Genomic DNA, 18788 nt, shown 5'->3' on the forward strand with positions numbered 1-18788 from the left:
CACTACTGTCAGAACAAAACCTCATCTCAATTTTCAGTTTTTGATATAATTTGAAAACGTCTGTTGTCCTTTACATTGTGTGTAAATTTCACGGTGAATGGACCAAAAGAAACGGCCCAAAATTACATGGAAAAAATTCTGGTTCCATTGACTTACATTAAAAGTAAAGTATGTTTTTTCCTTCTCCTGTAAAGTTACCATTTTGGAGATACGAGGTTTTGTTCAACAGCGATACGAAACACAGGAAAGGGGTAAACGGCGCTTTCTGAGGTGTTTATCTCCAACGAGAGTGAGCACTGACTGTTGTGTGTAGAACAAACACATTAAAACCATCACTAAAACAACACTACATCACATTACTGTAGTGAAAGAAGGAAAACAATGTTTTTTTTTGTTTTTCTTGTTTTACAAACCTCTCCGACAGAGAGACTACAGTGTGTTTCTACCCATTTAACAGGTACTGTTACATAATTAAATCACTCGCTCATCACACGATGAGCCATCGCTATTAAACAGAAGTAAATTCTAAAAACTTTTACCCAGAGTTCCCACCGTGACCTGTTCTGTTAAAGCAGCCCTCAGTTTTAGTCCTGTAAGCGGTGCTGGGGCTCTAAACTCGCCCATGTTGGAAAACAAGCACATTCTCTGTGTTACTGAACAAACAAATGTGCAAATGAGGAAATACAGCACTTTGTAAAGGTTAAACTGTGTAAAATCTGGGCAGTAAGTGTGTTTTACTTGTGGTCTGGTTTCCCAGACATGGATTAAGCCTAGTCTCGGACTAAACTGCAGCAGCAATGGTGAATTTCTACTAGAAATTCCTTGTTAGTCTGAGATTAGCCTTAATCTGGGCCTGGGAACCTGGCTAAAGAACATTATCATGAATGCAAATAAACATTAACACGGTAAAAAGGAAGCAGAATGTGTTGGTGGTAGGAAGAACATGTTTGGTTCCACTTTAGGCAGCGTATGGATCCGTTTAGTTCCACCACCAGAACCTGATTTAACGTAAATAAATAAATTCATCCTTAATCCAAATGTGGTCGATCAGCCGAGACATATTTGGTGTCTGAAGCTTGATTCTTTACCGCTACAATGCTAATGTGGCTAACAAGTAATGGAAGTTTATGGACACCAATTAGCATGGTGCTAACTGAAAGCCTACATCCAATTTGGTTCATGTTTATAAATAATGATTTAGACGTGCTAATCTGTGCCTGTAATTCAGCGTTCATGATTTGGAAAGGCATGTTTGGTGTCCTTGAGTTTTGCACTAGTGCTACGAGGCTAATGTAGCTAACAAGTAATAGAATCTTATGGACACCTATTAGCATGGTGCTAACTGCATACCTAAAATCATCACACGCTCGCCTCAAACGCTGCCAAATCTCAAACAGACTTTCTATACAAAAAAAGCTTCCATTAAGCTACATTAGCCTCGTACAATGATCGACGACAGGTTTACCTTCTTACCTATGGGTGTGATTTGTTGCTGAAGTAGCGCTTTAATTAAGGACTGATTAACCTAAACAGGTACTGAATGGCAACTAGAACAGGTCTGAAAATGGCTAACTTAGCATACTAGAGAAATAAAATGAATATTGACTGTATTGCTGTTTATTTGCATTCATTCTGACATCATCGTATATATGGACATTATTGTGCATGTTGTGAAAACTGTCTGCCCTGATAACAGATTTGGTCTCAGATTCTTTCACAGTATCATAATTTCGCAGCACCTTTTTCCCCCCAGTGGACGAAAACCAGGCTGCTTTAAAGTACGTTGCAGAAGGGACTGACGCTACAGTGTCCACAGTATTTCACCAAGTGTGAGGAGAGGACAGGAGGACAGGAGGACAGGGGGACAGGGGACGATAAGGAAGGAGAGGAAAAGAGGACCAGTGCTTTTCTGGTCAAGCCCTTGGTTTTTCGTTGTCGTGTCTTTTCGTTGGTTGCTACTAAGCTTGGCTCTTCTCTCCGTCCTCTCTGCGCCTCAGTGCCTCGATCGCGGCCATCTCCTTCGCTTCTTTCTTCTGATTCCTCGCCTCAAACTGCAGCCTGAGAGGAATGAGATGAGCTATTATGGTTTATTGTGTCTACAGTCTTCTTTGGAGGAACAAATACAAGAAAAAAATTTGACATGGTTTTGCAGTAATTGTCATTTTCTGACATCAAAACAAACAGAAAAATTCAGTGATTCAGACTCAAAACTGTTTATACAGAATGTAATTTGAAAGTAAATGTAACGAATTACATTTAAAGCTGCACTATGTAACCTTTGGGGATTTGGAGACCCCTCTGGTGGAAATGTGTAATTGCACACAACGTGTACAGGAACATTTTGTAGCGTGGGTTGTGTTTCAGACCCCCATGAGCAGGCCTTCTTTTTGAGATGTTAATATGTAAAGACCTATGAGGTGGTAAAATAATAATAACTCTAGACCTCTTAGAGGTTAAATTGATGCATGCAAACCAACAGAAAATGCTGTCATACAAATAAACTTCCTTTTTTTAATAATCAATAATAGAAAACAATAAGACACACAAACGCACCTGTTCTCAATGATTCTCTGGACGATGTCATCAGTCGTGAGGCCATTGCTGCTGTCGATAACACGAAATACTCCTCTCTTCTTCGGCTCCTGTTTACAGCAATGATGTCCAGGAATAAACAATAAACAAAAACAAACAACAAAACCTCAAACAGTATGACGGACATTGTCTTTGATAAATGTCATAAGAAAACGAGAACACACTCCTGTAAATGAATCCACACTCAAAATTGGTTCTATATAGTACTGAAAAAGGTTTTTGGTGCTAAACAGAAGCTTTTTTAAAAGGATTCTTTAAAGAACCCTTTACAACTGGGTTTTCTTCATTGTGAAGAACAATTTGACCACACAAAGAACAATTTAAGTATTCAAATGGTTCTTTGAGGACTCATGGCTCTATATTGAACCAGTGCTTTTACTAAAGAACTTTTAAAGAACCATCTTGTAGGATGCAGCTTGTACAGTATACGCAGTATATGTGGACAGTCGGATGCAAAAGGTTAAACATCCCCAGCCAAATTATATTCCGAGTGAATATAAGAATATATAATAAATTATTAATATATAATTTTCTGAAAAATTCTGCAAAGTTTAACATAAAAAACATTAAACATAAAATATGAACTTATAATTTTGTCCAGGTCACATTTTCTACTTCATTTTTTCCCCCAGTGTGTTACATTCAGCAAATAAACAGTAATTGTGTACTAAAGTGGGCAGAAATGTGTTTTCTGTAGAGGACGTGCTTCACTAAAATCATTAAAACAGGTCATTTGACCAGAGCTGCTCAAACTTTTCACATGACTGTAAATACAGTATATAAATACAGCACTTTTATTTCATTTCCAGGCAAAATGGCCATTAAGCACAAATAAGCACTCAAAAACAAGCAGAAAACATATGTAACAGAAAACTACACAACAAGTAAACGTAATAATTAGAGATGCACCGATACCACTTTTTCCCTTCCGATACCGATATCTGATCCTTTAGTATTGGTCGATGCTGAGTACTGATACCGATACTAACTCTATCTAACCTAACTCGCCTACAAGTCCTGATATTTATACAGTTACAATATTTAAATTTTGAGTTCTGCGTCTAAAATAACACACTCAGCTTGGCTAGATGGCGTTGGATTCTATTTATTAGATGCTAAAGAAAACATATTTTTGTTTATTTACTGTATATATTTAGTATTTACCATTATGTAATTAGTTATAAGAACCGTGTTTAACAACTTCAGTAAATGTAAAATATCTTCCAAATTTCTCGAGTCGTCTGTCTCATACGAGCGTCTTGTTCAATCGTTCTGCGTCTCTGAGCATCAGTTCAGTAAGTATCCTCGTTCACGCTGTCAGTATCAGTGACTTTCAGTGTTTTTCTGGCTTGGTTGAAGCGACGGGCAGTGAGACCCCACTGCTGAGTGATACAGCTGAACGACGGAGGCGCACCGCAGGCGGGGCTAGTGGACGCACAGACCCGGCTAGCGGGCTGCTATGTTAAAGGCTAAATCAAGGCTAAAGGCCTCGCCAAGCGCGACACCTCCAGAGATGCACATTCACATTCAGTGGTGTTGAGGTCTGGACTCTGGGGTGGTCAGTCCATCGTTCAGCTTCTTTGTTTGATGTGTCCGTCTCCTTTTCTCAGTGAGGTCCTTCTTGACAGCTACACATCCTTTCAGACCCACAGCGCTGAGTCGTCTTCTCACAGTGGAAGGATGGACAGAAACACCTGTGGATGTTTTCAGATCTGAAGCAGCTTGATTTTCTCCTCTCTCTCAGAGATGAAAGCTTTAAGTGCTGTTTATCTGATGGGGGCAGTTTTGGGGTCGACCAGCTCTTCCAGGTGGTTGTTAGGAGCCTCATTTTCTCTGGAGCTTTTAATCATATTTTGAACTCCATTTTTTCACTTTGACTTTGTCCTTCAAAGTGGATTATCTTATATAAAATCTCAGAAATTTCTCCTGAAGAATGAATCATGTGTACTTGGCTGTTTTGACTGGTAATGAAATAAATGAGGGGTCTCTGACTGCTGGACAGTAGCCCCTGAGGCCTGATGTTATTGAATATTAGCTATAATAACACAGATCTGTTATTACATTCTCACAAACAAGTTCTATTTCCTTTAAGATTTTCACTAAATGAATGGTCAAACCCATACAGGGTGTATGTATACAGTCGTATTCCAAAGTTTTGGCGCCTCTGGTCAAAGTGAAGTTAAGCACAACGGAGAAAACACGTAACATAAAATGTGGTCTGTGCAAAAGTTATGTCAGTTTCTATTTTTAAATAAATAGAAATTGTGCATAGAAATAAGCCTTGTATTAACTTCTTTTCCCTTAATTTGATCAGAGGACTGTATGTAAAGGTGGTCACACTCACCGCGTAGGGGTCTGCGCCGTCCTTATCCGGAAACACCTCCGTCTGTCCGTGACACACCAGGTCCACCTGCAGGGAGGCGGCGCATTAGAGCAGCAGGAATTACACAGCGGACTGATGATCACTGGGCTTTACAGGGTGAAAGCAGTGCTGGGAAATACATCATCTTTATCGGTACAGTCACATTAACACACTATAACGACGGTATTTAGTTTCAGCTTATTACATATAATGAACATCGCATCTGTAATCATATTGTACATCAATAAATACCAAAAAAGTCGCTTGATTTTAATTTTTTATTGTTTTGTGCACTGCAACTCCCAGCATACACTGCAAAAATCAACCTAGAAAATTATGCAGATGAACAACAGATCTTGCTTTTTAAATTTAGAGATTTACAGACTAGACCAGATTTTTGCTGCTGTTTTTCAGTTTTTGACATAATTTGAAAATGCCTGTTGCTCTTTATATTGTGTGTGAATTTCATGATGAATGGACCAAAAGAAACGATCCAAAATGATTTGGAAAGACATCTGGTTCCACTGACTTACATTAAAAGTAAAGTATGTTTTTTCCTTCTCCTGTAAAGTTACCATTTTGGAGATAGGAGGTTTTCTTCCAACAACAGCGATATACAAGTTTAATTAACAAGCTTTATTTAAAACTTTATTAGAAACTTTATCTACGATTATCTTATTTAGGCAAATGAGCTCATTATACAGATTAAGAATGTAACTGGACAGAAGTCTAGCTTTATAGCCAGGTAACTTTCTCAAAAAAAAACAAACAGTCTTCTTTTCAATCCAGCCGATTAATATTATACATACACATGTAGTCTAGTCTTATTAAGCCTTAGGACCCCCTGATTTAAGACCATTTTAAAGACATTTTGGCCTCTTTTCCACTGAGCACAGAGGGTAACAGTTCCAGTGGCGTTTCCACACGGACGCGGTTCGACACGGAACGCTTAAAAACTGGGCTCAGCCCGGTTTTTTCGGCATGGTTTGCTAACCGTACTCGGAGCCACAGAACCGTTCGGTGGGATGATGTAACGACGTAGCTATACACTAACTGGGTCTATGTTTATGTCAGTATTGTGCCGCCTCATCCTGCTGCGCTAATTCAAACCCAAAAACAGTCAAATAAGTTCATTTCGCTCACATGGACAGCAAATAAATGCAAGCAGTGCACGATTTTAAACCTACCATTCAATAAACGTCAAAGCTTCAATCTGACACCAATTTCTAAAAGTTAAACGGCGCTGATAACCAGGAGAGAGCAGCTGGTTAGCATTAGCTTAGCTAGCATTCTACCAGCTCTGCTCACCACAGAACAGGTTCGATTCTGACTAACAAAAGCTTCACTGACACATGCTTAGATGATCGTGACTCAGCTCTGAGGAAGCGAAGTCCCGCTGAGGCAGCCGAGAGAGACTGGAGTTGGAGTGACAGACGGAATAAAACGTGTTTTGTGGTGGGTGGCATGTTTGTTGCTGTTAGCCTGTTAGCAGTTAGCCACTCATTTGTGTAGTTTTCTTGCGTATCTCCTGGTTCTGATTTAGCGGTACAACAGATGGAAACAGGAACTGTAACTTCATGAGTCTGGAACAGTGCGGAACAGCCCAGTACAGCCCTGGTTGCTATGGTATTCCAAGTGGTTGCTAGGATGTTGTTAGTTGCTACAGTATCCCAGCTATGCAGCTGCCATGGTATCCCAGGCAGTTGCTAGAGTGTTGCTGGTGACCGCTATGGCATTCCAAGTGTTTGTCACCGAGGGTGTCGCTAAGTGGTTGGTAAGGTATCCCAGGTGGTTTCTTGGGCATTGCTAGGTGTTTAGTAATGTATCCCAGGTGGTTGCTAGGGTGGTGCCAAACAGATGCTACAGTATCTCAGGTGGTTGCTAGAATGATGCTAGTTGGTATGTAATAGATTATTGCTAGGGTGTTGCTAGGCAGTTGCTATGGTATCCCAGTGGGTTGTTACGATGTTGCTAGGTGGTTGCTATGGTATCCCAGGTTGTTGCTAGGATGTTGCTACGATATCCCAGGCAGTTGCTAGGGTGTTGCTGGTGACTGCTATGGCATTTCAAGGGTTTGTGAGGGTGTTGCTAAGTGGTTGGTAAGGTATCCCAGGTGGTTTCTTGGGTGTTGCTAGAGGATTGCTATGGAATCTCAAGTGACTGCTAAGATGATGTTAGTTGGTTTCTATGCTATACCAGATGGTTGCTAGGGTGTTGCTAAGAGTTTGGTAATGCATCCCTTGTGATTGCTAGGGTGGTTCCAGATGGTTGCTATGGTATCTCAGGTGGTTGCTAGGGTGGTGCCAGAGGGTTGCTATGGTATCTCAGGCGGTTGCCAGAATGATGATAGTTGGTAATTAATAGATAGTTGCTAGGGTGTTGCTAGGCAGTTGCTATGGTATCCCAGTACGTTGTTACAGTGTTGCTAGGTGGTTGCTAGGATGTTGCTTGTGTACTTGTATTACCATCCCGTAAGTCGAATGTACAAATGTTCGCACATAAAATTTTGCTGTTCATTTCCTTTCGAGGAAAAAAAAAACAAAAAACTGTGATTTTTTGCTAATTGGTAATTGTAGGAAACAAAGTATCCACAATTCCTGATAGGACTAAAGTCAGTATCTCGAAGACTGTGGTGACAAGTTAGCAGACAAAATTCTGGCAGAAAAATAATACAAGAAAGAAAAGGAATATTCGGGAAATGACGTGAAATGTAAAGCACTAATAACTCTATTATAAGGGTTAAAGTGATGCTGAATACTTGACTGTACCTTAAAATGATCTAGAAGGTCTTTATCCACAGCGTATGGAGCCCCGATCACCACTTCCGACACATACTGAAGGAGAGAAAGAGAGAGAGAGAGAGAGATATTCACTAACAGGTGAAGAGATCTAGACAAAGCAGTCAAATCTATGCTGGCAAAGTGATAATTCAGCAATAGACCAAGCTCAGTTTTGCTTTTTAAATAAAAATATTAAAGATTAAAGATTAAGCAGTTTTCCTTTCATGATAGCTGGGGGTGGTAAAACATGATATTATTGGCTAATATTGTTATGCCCTGCCCCTTGGTACATAGTGACATCACAAATTTAGTTGCAGGACAAAAGTCATGAGATTTTGAAGGAAGATTAGAGGAAAATACTAACATTGTCTTTTAAATGATACGACCAATCATGCCTTTGTTTACATGTTTGTTTACAAGTTTGTATACAAGTGGATATGTGTGTGTTTGCTCTCTCACTCACCCGGCACGCCAGCACACTCAGCGTCCTCTCGTGGATGTTCATGATGGGATAGTTCTTCCCTTTGTAACGGTTCACTTCCTGTAACAAACATTGATACATCACACCTGTTAAAGCGATGCCTAACTCCTTTAACCCACACATAACCTGCACACTATTGCCTTTCAGACAGTTATTAACCTCAGAAATACAGGCGTTCGTATCACTTCAGCTCACCACAGAAAGGTGTGCCACTTTATCTTTGTCATAGTTGCCAAGACTAAAATTCGAGGATGTCCAGAACTGTTGGAGAACCAAACACACAACAATGTGGGAGTCCAAACTAAATAAAGGAGATATCAGAGCTATCAGAGTACAGTAACGACAGCTAAGTTAACATCTACAGAGTGATAAATCGATTGGAAGGTGAAAATAACTATAACCAAAACGCTAGATAAGCCATATCTAATAATAAGACGTGGTCCGTAGCGCCACTGTAGACGTTTTCTTATTTGCGTTTATAAGCACTCAGCTGGTTTCCTGATACATTTATTCTGCAACGAGAAACTGTCAAACACTAAAAGGTCGCAAGGCTGAAGTCAGGTTCCTTTCCACCTTAAATGGTGCAGCAGTTACATTACTTTTACATTTATGGCATTTGGCAGACGCTCTTATCCAGAGCGACTTCCAATTTGATCATTTTACACAGGTAGGCTAAGGTAGCGTTAGGAGTCTAGCCCAAGGACTCTTATTGGTATAGTGTAGGCTGCTTGCCCAGGCGGGGGACTGAACCCCAGTCTACAGTGCAGAGGGCAGAGGCATTACCCACTACATTATTCCGCTCTCTATAGCGACCCAGGCACCGTTCAAGGTGGAACCACCAGTATCAGTGAAGGAACATCTAGTCCCCGCTGATAAATCGCTGAGAGACTGATCATTTTTGAGGGAGAAAATAAAAACTGTTCCTCTGAAAGCGGCTGCAGCAGCAACTTTAAAGCACGAACTGCGTTCAGTGTAAAATTCAAACAAGAAGCTGCTGAATACAAAGCCAACAAAGTCAACCTATATGTGTTGGTGCTTAGTACTAGTTAGTACTACCAAATAATCAACTTAACGTCTTACATTTAGGAGGTTTTCATTGTTTATTTAACAAATGCAGTTTCACAGTGAAATATTGGTGTGGCTGCCAAAGCGCTTAGCGTACTTGCGAAACGAAGCTCCTCAAAGTCGTCTATCCGTGTTTCAAGGTACGTCTCTTTTTTACCGACCAATCAGAGGCTTTGTCGCACAGCGTCTTCGTCCGTGGAGTTCACCCGGCTGCCATGTGTGCAACAAAGCAAACGAAGCCTCCGTGCGACGTCTGAGGTTGTCCGTTTTCTCCGTAATTACGTCATATTGTTTACTGAAGCTTGTGAACGTCATCTCCACAAAAAATATGCTGAGGCCTTTACACAGGTTGGTGAAGGTAGTGTTAGGAGTCTTGCCCAAGGACTCTATTTGGTATAGTATAGGGTGCTGCCTAGGCGGAGGATCCAACCCATCTGCAGCGTGGGAGGAGGGGTGTTACCCACTACACTATACCACCCTATACTCTACCAACCTCAATGATGCTAATTAGTGCACATAAGCTGCCTTTGCTTGTTAGCTAAAGCCTCATACCAAAAGCTCGAGTGCCAAAACTAAAAGAGCAAATCTCAGACACCTAACGTCTCGGCTGATCGGCTACATTTGAACTAACCCTGCGTTCTCACCGGCAGCGACTTTTCGCCTCTCGTCACCCAAATTGCTGATCACTCATCGCCTGAGGGCGTTTCTCAACTCGAACCGACCTTTGGTTGCCATGGTTTCACTGACACCAGGCACAAATCAGATGCGTTCCTGCTAAAAATAAGAATCCTGATGAGAAATCGCTTGTGAGCTTATTTGTACTTAATCCCTGTGTCTGTGCAGTCAGTTTGTGAGGAAAACGCTATTTGGTTTTTGTGATTACTGTCCGCCGCCGCCATTATTCCACCTGTAGAAGGAACCAAAAAGAGGAGCGCACTGTTTCACAGTGGAGGAGTTAAAGCGTGTACTACGCTGCTCAATTCCTACTGGTAATCTCCACATCACTTCACTCCTTATGTGCCCACTTCACGTCACCAACGTTCGCCGCTGCCTCCTGTCGCTGGAAATCGCCAGCTCTCACTGAAAATGAATGACCTCTGGCCGCTTTGACGCGTCACATCGCTGCCAATGTGAATGCAGTGTGAGAGGGGGACACGGTAAGGGGGTCTGATTTTTCACTGCACTCTTCCTTTAAACCAGTGCTGCCTGAATGAGCTGAGAACTAGTGAGGAACCTGCTAACAAGAAGGAAGTAAACACAATGAAAACTTTACTGCTGCTACTCTACACACTGTAGGGCCTTTTTCCAGCTGAATGTTCCTCTATAATCTCTCTAACAGCGTTTGGCCGCCTTTACTGGCTCTGAGAGACGCTGTGAGGTTTTATCTGTGAGTGAAACACATGCTGAGGGTGAAATATGAGCAGAAACATCCAGCGTTTCAGAGAGGAAATGAACAGTAATCTCTCCCACAGCTTATTTATGTCCTCTAAAGTTAAAACACATGTGCCCTTTTGGAGCCCCCCAGGCAGCCAAGCAGGGTCTGGAGATGTGAGCGTAAGCAAAAACAGCACTAATATTTTATGTGCTTATTATAGTTCTGGAACTGTGTATTAAAGGGGAATTTGACCAAAATTTCTGCAGAACTGAATGGGTGAGATGTAATGTCAGTCAGAGTGGTTTGGTCTTCTAGAGAAACATAGCAAGCCAAAATTCTGAAGTCTGAACCAGATGTCTGAAGAGTTTAATGTGTCTAAAACAGGTTCTCAAACTATCCCAAACCCACCATCCCGAAGATGGTCCACAATGCATGAGTATAGAACAAAATATGTGGAGAACCACTGCTCCAAAAGCTACTTTACTGAAAGCTGCAGGTGGTTGTTAGGAAAACAGTCCATAAAGAAAACTTACTGTATCAAATTCAACATTAGATATAAAAGCTCAGAGGACATTTGAAGTTGAATATTGAAAAAAAAAAGTTTCTATATTTGTGTTGTAGTCATGGAGACCCCTGGTTTCTCTACAATGAAGCTTTCCATTTTATGCAGAAATGTAGAAAACTCAGTGCTATTCCCTTTTGACTCCAGCTCCACATGGAATATGTTCCATCATTAGCGGCTTAAATTCACAGTTTACATGTGAGATAAACGCAGTTTGCTTCAGCTGTCTGTATCTGAATTAATGAGCCGATTAAATTATTATAAAGAAACGTTTCGAAATAGGCAAGAGTCAAGATTAGAATGGCATTTTTCCTCAAGTTCATGTCCATTAAAACATGGGAAAGTACATGCAAGCATTTTATTCAGCAAAAATACTTCAGGATAGTATAAGAAACTTCACACTTAACACTTCAAATCCCAGCATAAAACCCTATTTGAGGTGGATTAAACTGACATGGGATTCTGGGGTAATTTCCTCTCCCTTACAGGCCAAACTAACTAGTTTTTCACTGATGGTCTGATAACTTAGTCCTCATTTACACCTGGTTGTTTTATGCATCACTACTATCAGGATTAAATCTGGACTAAGATAATCTGCATTAAAATGAAGGTGTAAACGCATTTAATACAGTAATAAGCCACTAGGGGAGGTACGTTACTGTTATTTTATCACGGGGAAGGGTGTTGTTAGGCACGACGTGAAGCGGACTAAACCCCTCACCCCCCTTGATAAAACCTCAGTAATGCACTGCCTCAAGCGGCTTATTGCTTTTATAAAACGGCGGTCAACATTAAATATGATAAATTAAAACACTGTTTCAGAAAATAATTTGTTATTATTAACAATGATCGACATAAACAAGTATTCCACCAAGAAATGTAGTTCCTTTGGAGTACAGTATCATTGCCAAGCAACCATGGACCGCTGTAGAGAACGTTCAGTCGCCCATCGCTGCATATTTCAGTCATTTAATCAACTTTTTACTTTTTGTTGTATAACAATGAACAAATGATAACACAGCACAGTTTAATGCATAAACCCTCGCTTTATAAGTACTTTTTGGCCATCAAATTACCACCGTGAGTCTTACTTAGCTCTAATCCAGTGGTGCCCTCTTCTCACGCTGGGGCTGAATCTCAAAAAGCTCCCTGCTCCCTACATAGTGCACTACGTAGGGATTTAAATACTGACCCCTGCAGCTCAACAAAGCAAAATACAGCTAAGAACATTTGAAGTGTGTGAGACATTCAAGTGTCATTTTTAGACTTTTATACTGCAGTTTTACAGTTAATCATACTGTAAGTGCTTTGATTCAAGCCTGTGATATTAATGATGGAGCTGTTCAGGCTGTTGGCTCTTTTAGCCTATTAGCTAGCTGACCAGCCCAGTTCTAGATAAGAATATAAGTTGTCAGTCCCTCAGTTTAAACAAAAGAGGGTTCTTACTTCATCAGTTCACTCGGTGCTCCATGTGAGCAGCATTAGAGTCAAAGATTAATCCATTAACAGCAGAAGGGATTTTCGTGCTGTGGTAGTGATACAGCTGTTGTCAGATAGTCATAGGTGTGCTTATATAGTGGATTTTACAACGGCTTTGAAAGCGGCTCAGCCAATCAGATTTTAGGACCAGAACTGTCCAATTTATCATTCAGATTTGAATCTGATCTTGAATCTGATGATGAATCTGATGATGCATTTTAGCCAGATATGAGTATAAATGTATCCATCTCTCCAAGCCACATTCAACAATCCAAACCCCTCCCAACACTGTGACTCCTCCCTCTGCTGTTCTGCATATGGAACCCTTCTGGGAGGTACCCATAGGAACCCTCGAGGAACCCTTCTACAAGGTACCCAGATCTGATCCGGACATGAAGCACATGGTGTAAACAGGCTCTCTCAGTCTACTGTAGGTCAGAGTCACATTTAATAAGAGTAAGAAAAAACAACATTAACTTGATGATCCACATGTTTTGGTGCAGCATACCAGGCCGAAGGTCAAAACTGCGCTGAAGGACCTGTTTGGTGGGTCCGTTTGTGAGCGTTTGTGCTTGTCTTACTATCCTTGTGAGGACCACATGTCCTCACAATGAAACTACGACATGACAGTTCTGCACAAGTGAGGACATTTTTCAGGTTTCAGGTCTGTTTTCACCACAAATTATTTACTAAAATATTCTAAAAGAGAATAAAGATTGTTTTTTGGATGGTAAGGTTTAAGGTTGCAGGGGTAGGTGTAGTATTACTTGGCTACAGTAATACACACATCACAAGAAATCAATGTATGTCCCCAAAAATAACACACAAGCGTCCGTGTATGTTCACACACCTGGTCGAAGTGCAGCCCCACGATGACGTACGGTCTCTCTGCTTGTTTGAACACCGCCTCCAGGAAGTCCACATGACCGATATCTATCAGAGGGAGTCAAGGAGAAACACTGCGCACACACACACACTAATTGTTTTCATTCCGATGTGACACACTGCACTGACAGAAAAAGTTTTTCTACAAGCCCCTCCCACAAGAACAAAATGGTCTGATCAAAAAAAGCCATGTTAAGTTTATTTAACTAAAGAACAGCGGCAATCAATACGCACAGCTTCATTAGCTGGATAGGAGAAGTTGGGGCCAAATCCCATTTCTTATTTCTACCCCTCCCTTGTTTTCGAGTGTCACCCTAACCCCTTGGAACTGAGTTACAGGGGTAGTGGTTGAAATCTTCCTCTATGAAATGGGACCCTCAAATAAAAAGAGCTTCATTAACAGCTACCAGCGCTGCTCTGTAGGCGACGCTGCCAGTCTGCAGTGACAGCAGAGGAGGGTAAAGTTCAGCTCCTCACTGCTGGGCTTTAGTTACATTTAGGGCATCATATGCCTTCAAAGAGGGGGGCAATTATTTATTATCACCCACCACTAATTCTTCCGTGATATGAAGCTGAAGTCAGATATTCACCAGCTTCTCGTTCGAATTTTCCCGTTCCACCTTAAATGGTGCAGCAGTTCTGAGGCCTGAGGAGCCAGAATGTACCTGCTACACCATTTAAGGTGGAACGGGGAATTTATCTAGCTACGAAGACATCATCTACTACTAACGATTTTTCAATGCTTGTTATGAACAAAAGGACCACAATACATTGAAGCAACATTAAACTAAGATAATATAGTGGTTAGCGTAATTTTTAACAGAGTAAATTCTAACATTTGTGGGTTTATTTGGTCTCTTGTGCTCCATCTCGCCTGTTTTTCTTATTTTTTTTTCCTCATAACGCTCTGTTTGGAGTGTCTCTGAAAACCTCCGTTTGGAGGGCCATGTAGCTCTAACACTTCACCCTACTCCCTCTATCTCAACCAAAATCAAGACACCCTATCCCACTTCCCAGGTGAGAAAACACAAAACAGAGGAGTAGGGGAGAGGAGTGAAATGGGATTGGGCCTTAGCTAGATTTCTGTTCATACCGCAAAAAAAAAAAATGTACTTGCAGAACATCCAGTCAAAGAAACATAATTTAAATCATGAATTATCCAACAGCTTTATCAGACATCACATTTTATGTCCATATCATGCAGCCCTGGTCCAGTCTGGCCAGTCTGCACCCGGTTTTACTGAGTAACTGAACAGAAGGATACGGAAGAGGTCGAACGCTCCGGCTACGTAAATGATGGTGTCTCCAGGCTGGGGCTCTTTCCCTGAGGCGAACTGGATGATCTTCTGAGACGTCTGGAGGAACTGAGAGACCCCGGTCCACGGACTATGGCCTTTAGGACCCTGAGGAAACAGCAGTAGAAAACAGCTTAAGTGAAGCTACATAATAACACCACATACACACACACACACACACATATATATATGTAGTACAACTAAATACAATGTTTAATATCATTTATCTCAGCAGTTAGTATGATTGTATGTGTAAAACCATCACAAAACATTACAATTAATGCAAATGAACACATTTACACTTTACACAATAAAAGTATTCAAGATTAAGGAAGTAGCTGTTCATGTGAGCCAGTATGAAGATGTTATGGCACATTTTATTTTATGTTTTATTTTTCCCAATATGCAAAACCCAGATGAACTCAGGAAATCACGATATTTAAGTGTGACACGTTTGCTTATTTTCTCTTAAAAACTCAACAAAACATAATTTAACTGGGGGCACCTAAACTGTTACATACAACTGTAAATATATCTAAACACCATATGCTAAAATGCAAATAAACAGGCTGAATAAATGTCCCTCTGACTCTGTTTCTCACTGTAAGAGAGCAGCAGGAGAATTTCAAACACAATTTGAGTCTTTCAGACAAAATCTGTGTTTTCATTTTAAACGAGTAATCAGGTCACTCATTTAAACTCATTTACAACTAATTTAAGAGGTTTTAAACTGTATATCAAGTTGTGCAGGTTTATTTCTCATAAGGAACGTTAATGAGAGGATTTCAGTGGTATTAACAGGCAATGGGTGACCTCTAGTGGCCCATCTGAGTAAAATCCTTTGTTTAAATACAAGAGAAAAAGGCTTATTGCAGGAAATTCTTTTCCACGCAGCTCAAAACTCACCTTCCCAAAGTTATCTGCATGTTGTTGGTAATCGGAGTTATCCTGAGAGAGAGAGAGAGAGAGAGAGAGAAATAGGCATAAAAAACATGCAAGTCATTATTTACCTCTTGCAGTGAGTCTTATTTACCGCCGGCGATCCTAAAATCACGTTATAATTTTGTATAAATTATTTCTCACTGGAAGAAGAGAAACAGTATGTAAAGTGCAGATCATACGTTTTCAATCCACACTACGTGTGTTTGTAAGTAGAAGAGAAGATTTTTGCTGTGTCCCAATTCAGGTGCTGCGTCCTTTGGAGGCTGCATTTGAAGGCCGACTATGTCTCAGCGGCGCGACTAGACTGTCCCATTTCAAAGTCATATGCGGCCGAGAAATGTGTCCTTCTTTTTCACGGCAATGAAGGATCCAACAGGCGGATCCTTCACCAGCCAACACATCCCCAGATTCACTGTGTGCCGGCAAGGATTCGAGAACATGGTGGCGTCAGCAGGGAAGCGAAGTATTGGGTTTAAACTGATTCGAACAGCTAAAGATACAAATGTTAAAAAAGCCAATCTCATCAGTTGCCGGCAGGGGAAGCATCTCCAGCTCTAATAAATGAAAAAAAAAAACTAAAATTAAAGTTTGTGGCTCCGTCTTTAAAGGGCTTTAAAAGAACTTGACAGAAGTGGCGCTTCATGACACAGCGGTGAGGGCGGGAACAGCAGTGCTGTGAAGAAAGCAAGAAATAAGCCGTAGTGCAGACGGTCTCATTTCAGTTCAGCCTTCGAGGGACACACCTTCATAGACCGCGTCCTCCTAAGAATGCAGCCCCTGAATTGGGACACACTGTTCATTATGATTTGAGTTTATTATTGTGTACACAGTCTTGAAAAAACTTCACGTTTTTGCCATGTTTTGGTCTTTTCTGACATTAAAACAGACAGAAAGAACTCAGAAGCCCAGACTGTGTCCATACAAAACGTAAATCAGATGTAACTATGATTTATATTTTTAGATTTGACTGAATGAAACTGATAAATATCAGCCAATAAAATACGTTTACTTTCACAGAAGCGCACGAGTGTTACTCACCATGTTAGTGTGATGAGCTTTCGTCATCAGCAGCATCCGGCCAACCAGGTCTGTGGTCGACACACCCTGAGTGCGTTTACACTCCCTGCAGAGCCAGAACACACACACACACACACACACACACAGGTGTGTCAACACACACATGCAGAGAACGTGCCTCAGGTGTGCACACCTATCTGCCTGTCAGTGTGTGTGTGTGTGTGTGCGTGTGTGTGTGTGGGAGTGTGTGTGTGTGTGTGTGTGTGTTTGTGTGGGAGTGTGTGTGATGAGCCCTCACCTGTACCGCCCCATCCGCTTCACTTCATCATACGTGTCCTTCCCGTCCACCGTCAAAGTGATGTCATCTGACCAAACACACAGAAACAGAGTAAACGAAGCTCTCGGAGAAGCAGCTCACCTGTCAACAGCTGGAACATCACTGGTGCACCTTTCCTGCTGATGTTCAGGCTTTGTGTCATTCATATTTAAAACCTTTAAACAGTAACTGGCTGGAATACATGTGTTCACATTATGCTAATCTACACTAGAAGCCTTTAAAAAGACTTTTAGAAGACTAAAGTCTGACTCCCTCTCACACCTAAAGACGGCGTCACGGTTTTTAGTCACAGACTATGATTTTGCAAAGACTTGGAATCTTACAGTGTCACTATTTACAAGACTGCAACTAGATTTTTGAGATTATTTCCCATCATGCACCTGGTGGACGTTTACAAGCAGATACACACTTTTCCTTCCACTCTGTAGTGGAACAGATGGGAAAATACATTGGCTGAGCATGTAAAGATCTGAGGCTCAGCCCAGTTCATAAAAGTGATATTTTTACAGTTTGGAAAGATCATATTTTAAGCAAATCTGGTATATTTTATTATTACAGAGCAGTGCATTTCAGCTGTTCATGGAAAAGGTCTTAGGGTGAAGTTGCCTTTAAAAAAAAATGAATAAATAAAAAAATAAATAAATAAAAACCTTTTTGAAACCTCAACATAGCAATAATAATACCAACACACAGCGGAGCAGAAATTAAAATATGTCATGTATGAATGTCTATTTTATTAAAACGGAAAAAGGCTGGATATGCAATGTAAGCTGGATGGTTTTCGTAGGCAGAGAGTTTAATGTGCAAAGTGACCTGTATGAATTTCTTTAGGGACGCCTGATACACACATCAGATTCCAACTGCTGAATAACTGTGTGCATAATGTGACATTCTGTATGGATATGTTCAGATTTTCGGCTAAAATGACCATTTTATATATGGACTAGTCCACCAAATTAGCTCAATTTGCAGTCACACAGTTTAAATAAATAAATAAAAGCAATGAAGTATTCAGACCTTAAATAATAGGACTGCATTATGATCTATTTAAACCCAAGGCATTAATAGAGATAGTAATAAGCGAAATATATAATCATTTATATACATATGTAACCATTGCTTTCTATTACGAGGGGTCTGTCCCAAACCTTAACCTCTATATTTACACTCCTGAAGATAATACTTACATTTTTTGAATTTCTTTCACAGTGTATAAATATACATATATATTTTTCTTAGTTTGAGTATATTATGCGCATTACATGAGCAATAAATAATATCTTTGTCTGCAGTGCCTTTCTTTTTGTTGTTGTTAGCCATGTAGCCTTTAGCATGCTAACTATTTTGCCTTGCATGCACCCCTCCACCATGAATAAACTCTAAAAATATGCTTTAAACCAAAACATTATACAACAGTGTCTCGGTCATCAGGCAGTGAATTCATAACCATTTCATGTAGTAACTTTCTGTGAGGGAGCTTTTAGAGGTGGACGTCTGGTTCCTATCACCACCACTGTGAACGGTTCTGACTCTAGAACTGAGGGTTTCACACCAAACCAAAAAAAGTTGAGTGTTTGAGTGAGTATGAAAGCCTAATTTTACAGGCTTCGATTAAA

At 40.6% G+C, this 18788-nt stretch overlaps 1 protein-coding gene across 1 annotated transcript in view; it reads right to left on the reverse strand.

The window, feature by feature from the left end:
* Positions 1 to 382: 382 nt before the first annotated feature.
* pcyt2 (phosphate cytidylyltransferase 2, ethanolamine) overlaps positions 383 to 18788 on the reverse strand; it is a 27438-nt gene continuing 9032 nt past the window's right edge. The window contains exons 4-13 of the mRNA XM_036561823.1: positions 17134 to 17200; positions 16857 to 16941; positions 15783 to 15824; positions 14846 to 14984; positions 13547 to 13629; positions 8198 to 8275; positions 7723 to 7788; positions 4937 to 5002; positions 2554 to 2642; positions 383 to 2058 (exon numbers count right to left, since the gene is read on the reverse strand). Of these exons, the coding sequence (XP_036417716.1) occupies positions 1959 to 2058; positions 2554 to 2642; positions 4937 to 5002; positions 7723 to 7788; positions 8198 to 8275; positions 13547 to 13629; positions 14846 to 14984; positions 15783 to 15824; positions 16857 to 16941; positions 17134 to 17200 (815 nt within the window). The 3' untranslated portion in view covers positions 383 to 1958. The remainder of the gene's footprint in view (positions 2059 to 2553; positions 2643 to 4936; positions 5003 to 7722; positions 7789 to 8197; positions 8276 to 13546; positions 13630 to 14845; positions 14985 to 15782; positions 15825 to 16856; positions 16942 to 17133; positions 17201 to 18788) is intronic.

This window comes from Colossoma macropomum, unplaced genomic scaffold (assembly GCF_904425465.1).
Source record: "Colossoma macropomum unplaced genomic scaffold, Colossoma_macropomum, whole genome shotgun sequence".
Lineage (NCBI taxonomy): Eukaryota > Metazoa > Chordata > Actinopteri > Characiformes > Serrasalmidae > Colossoma > Colossoma macropomum.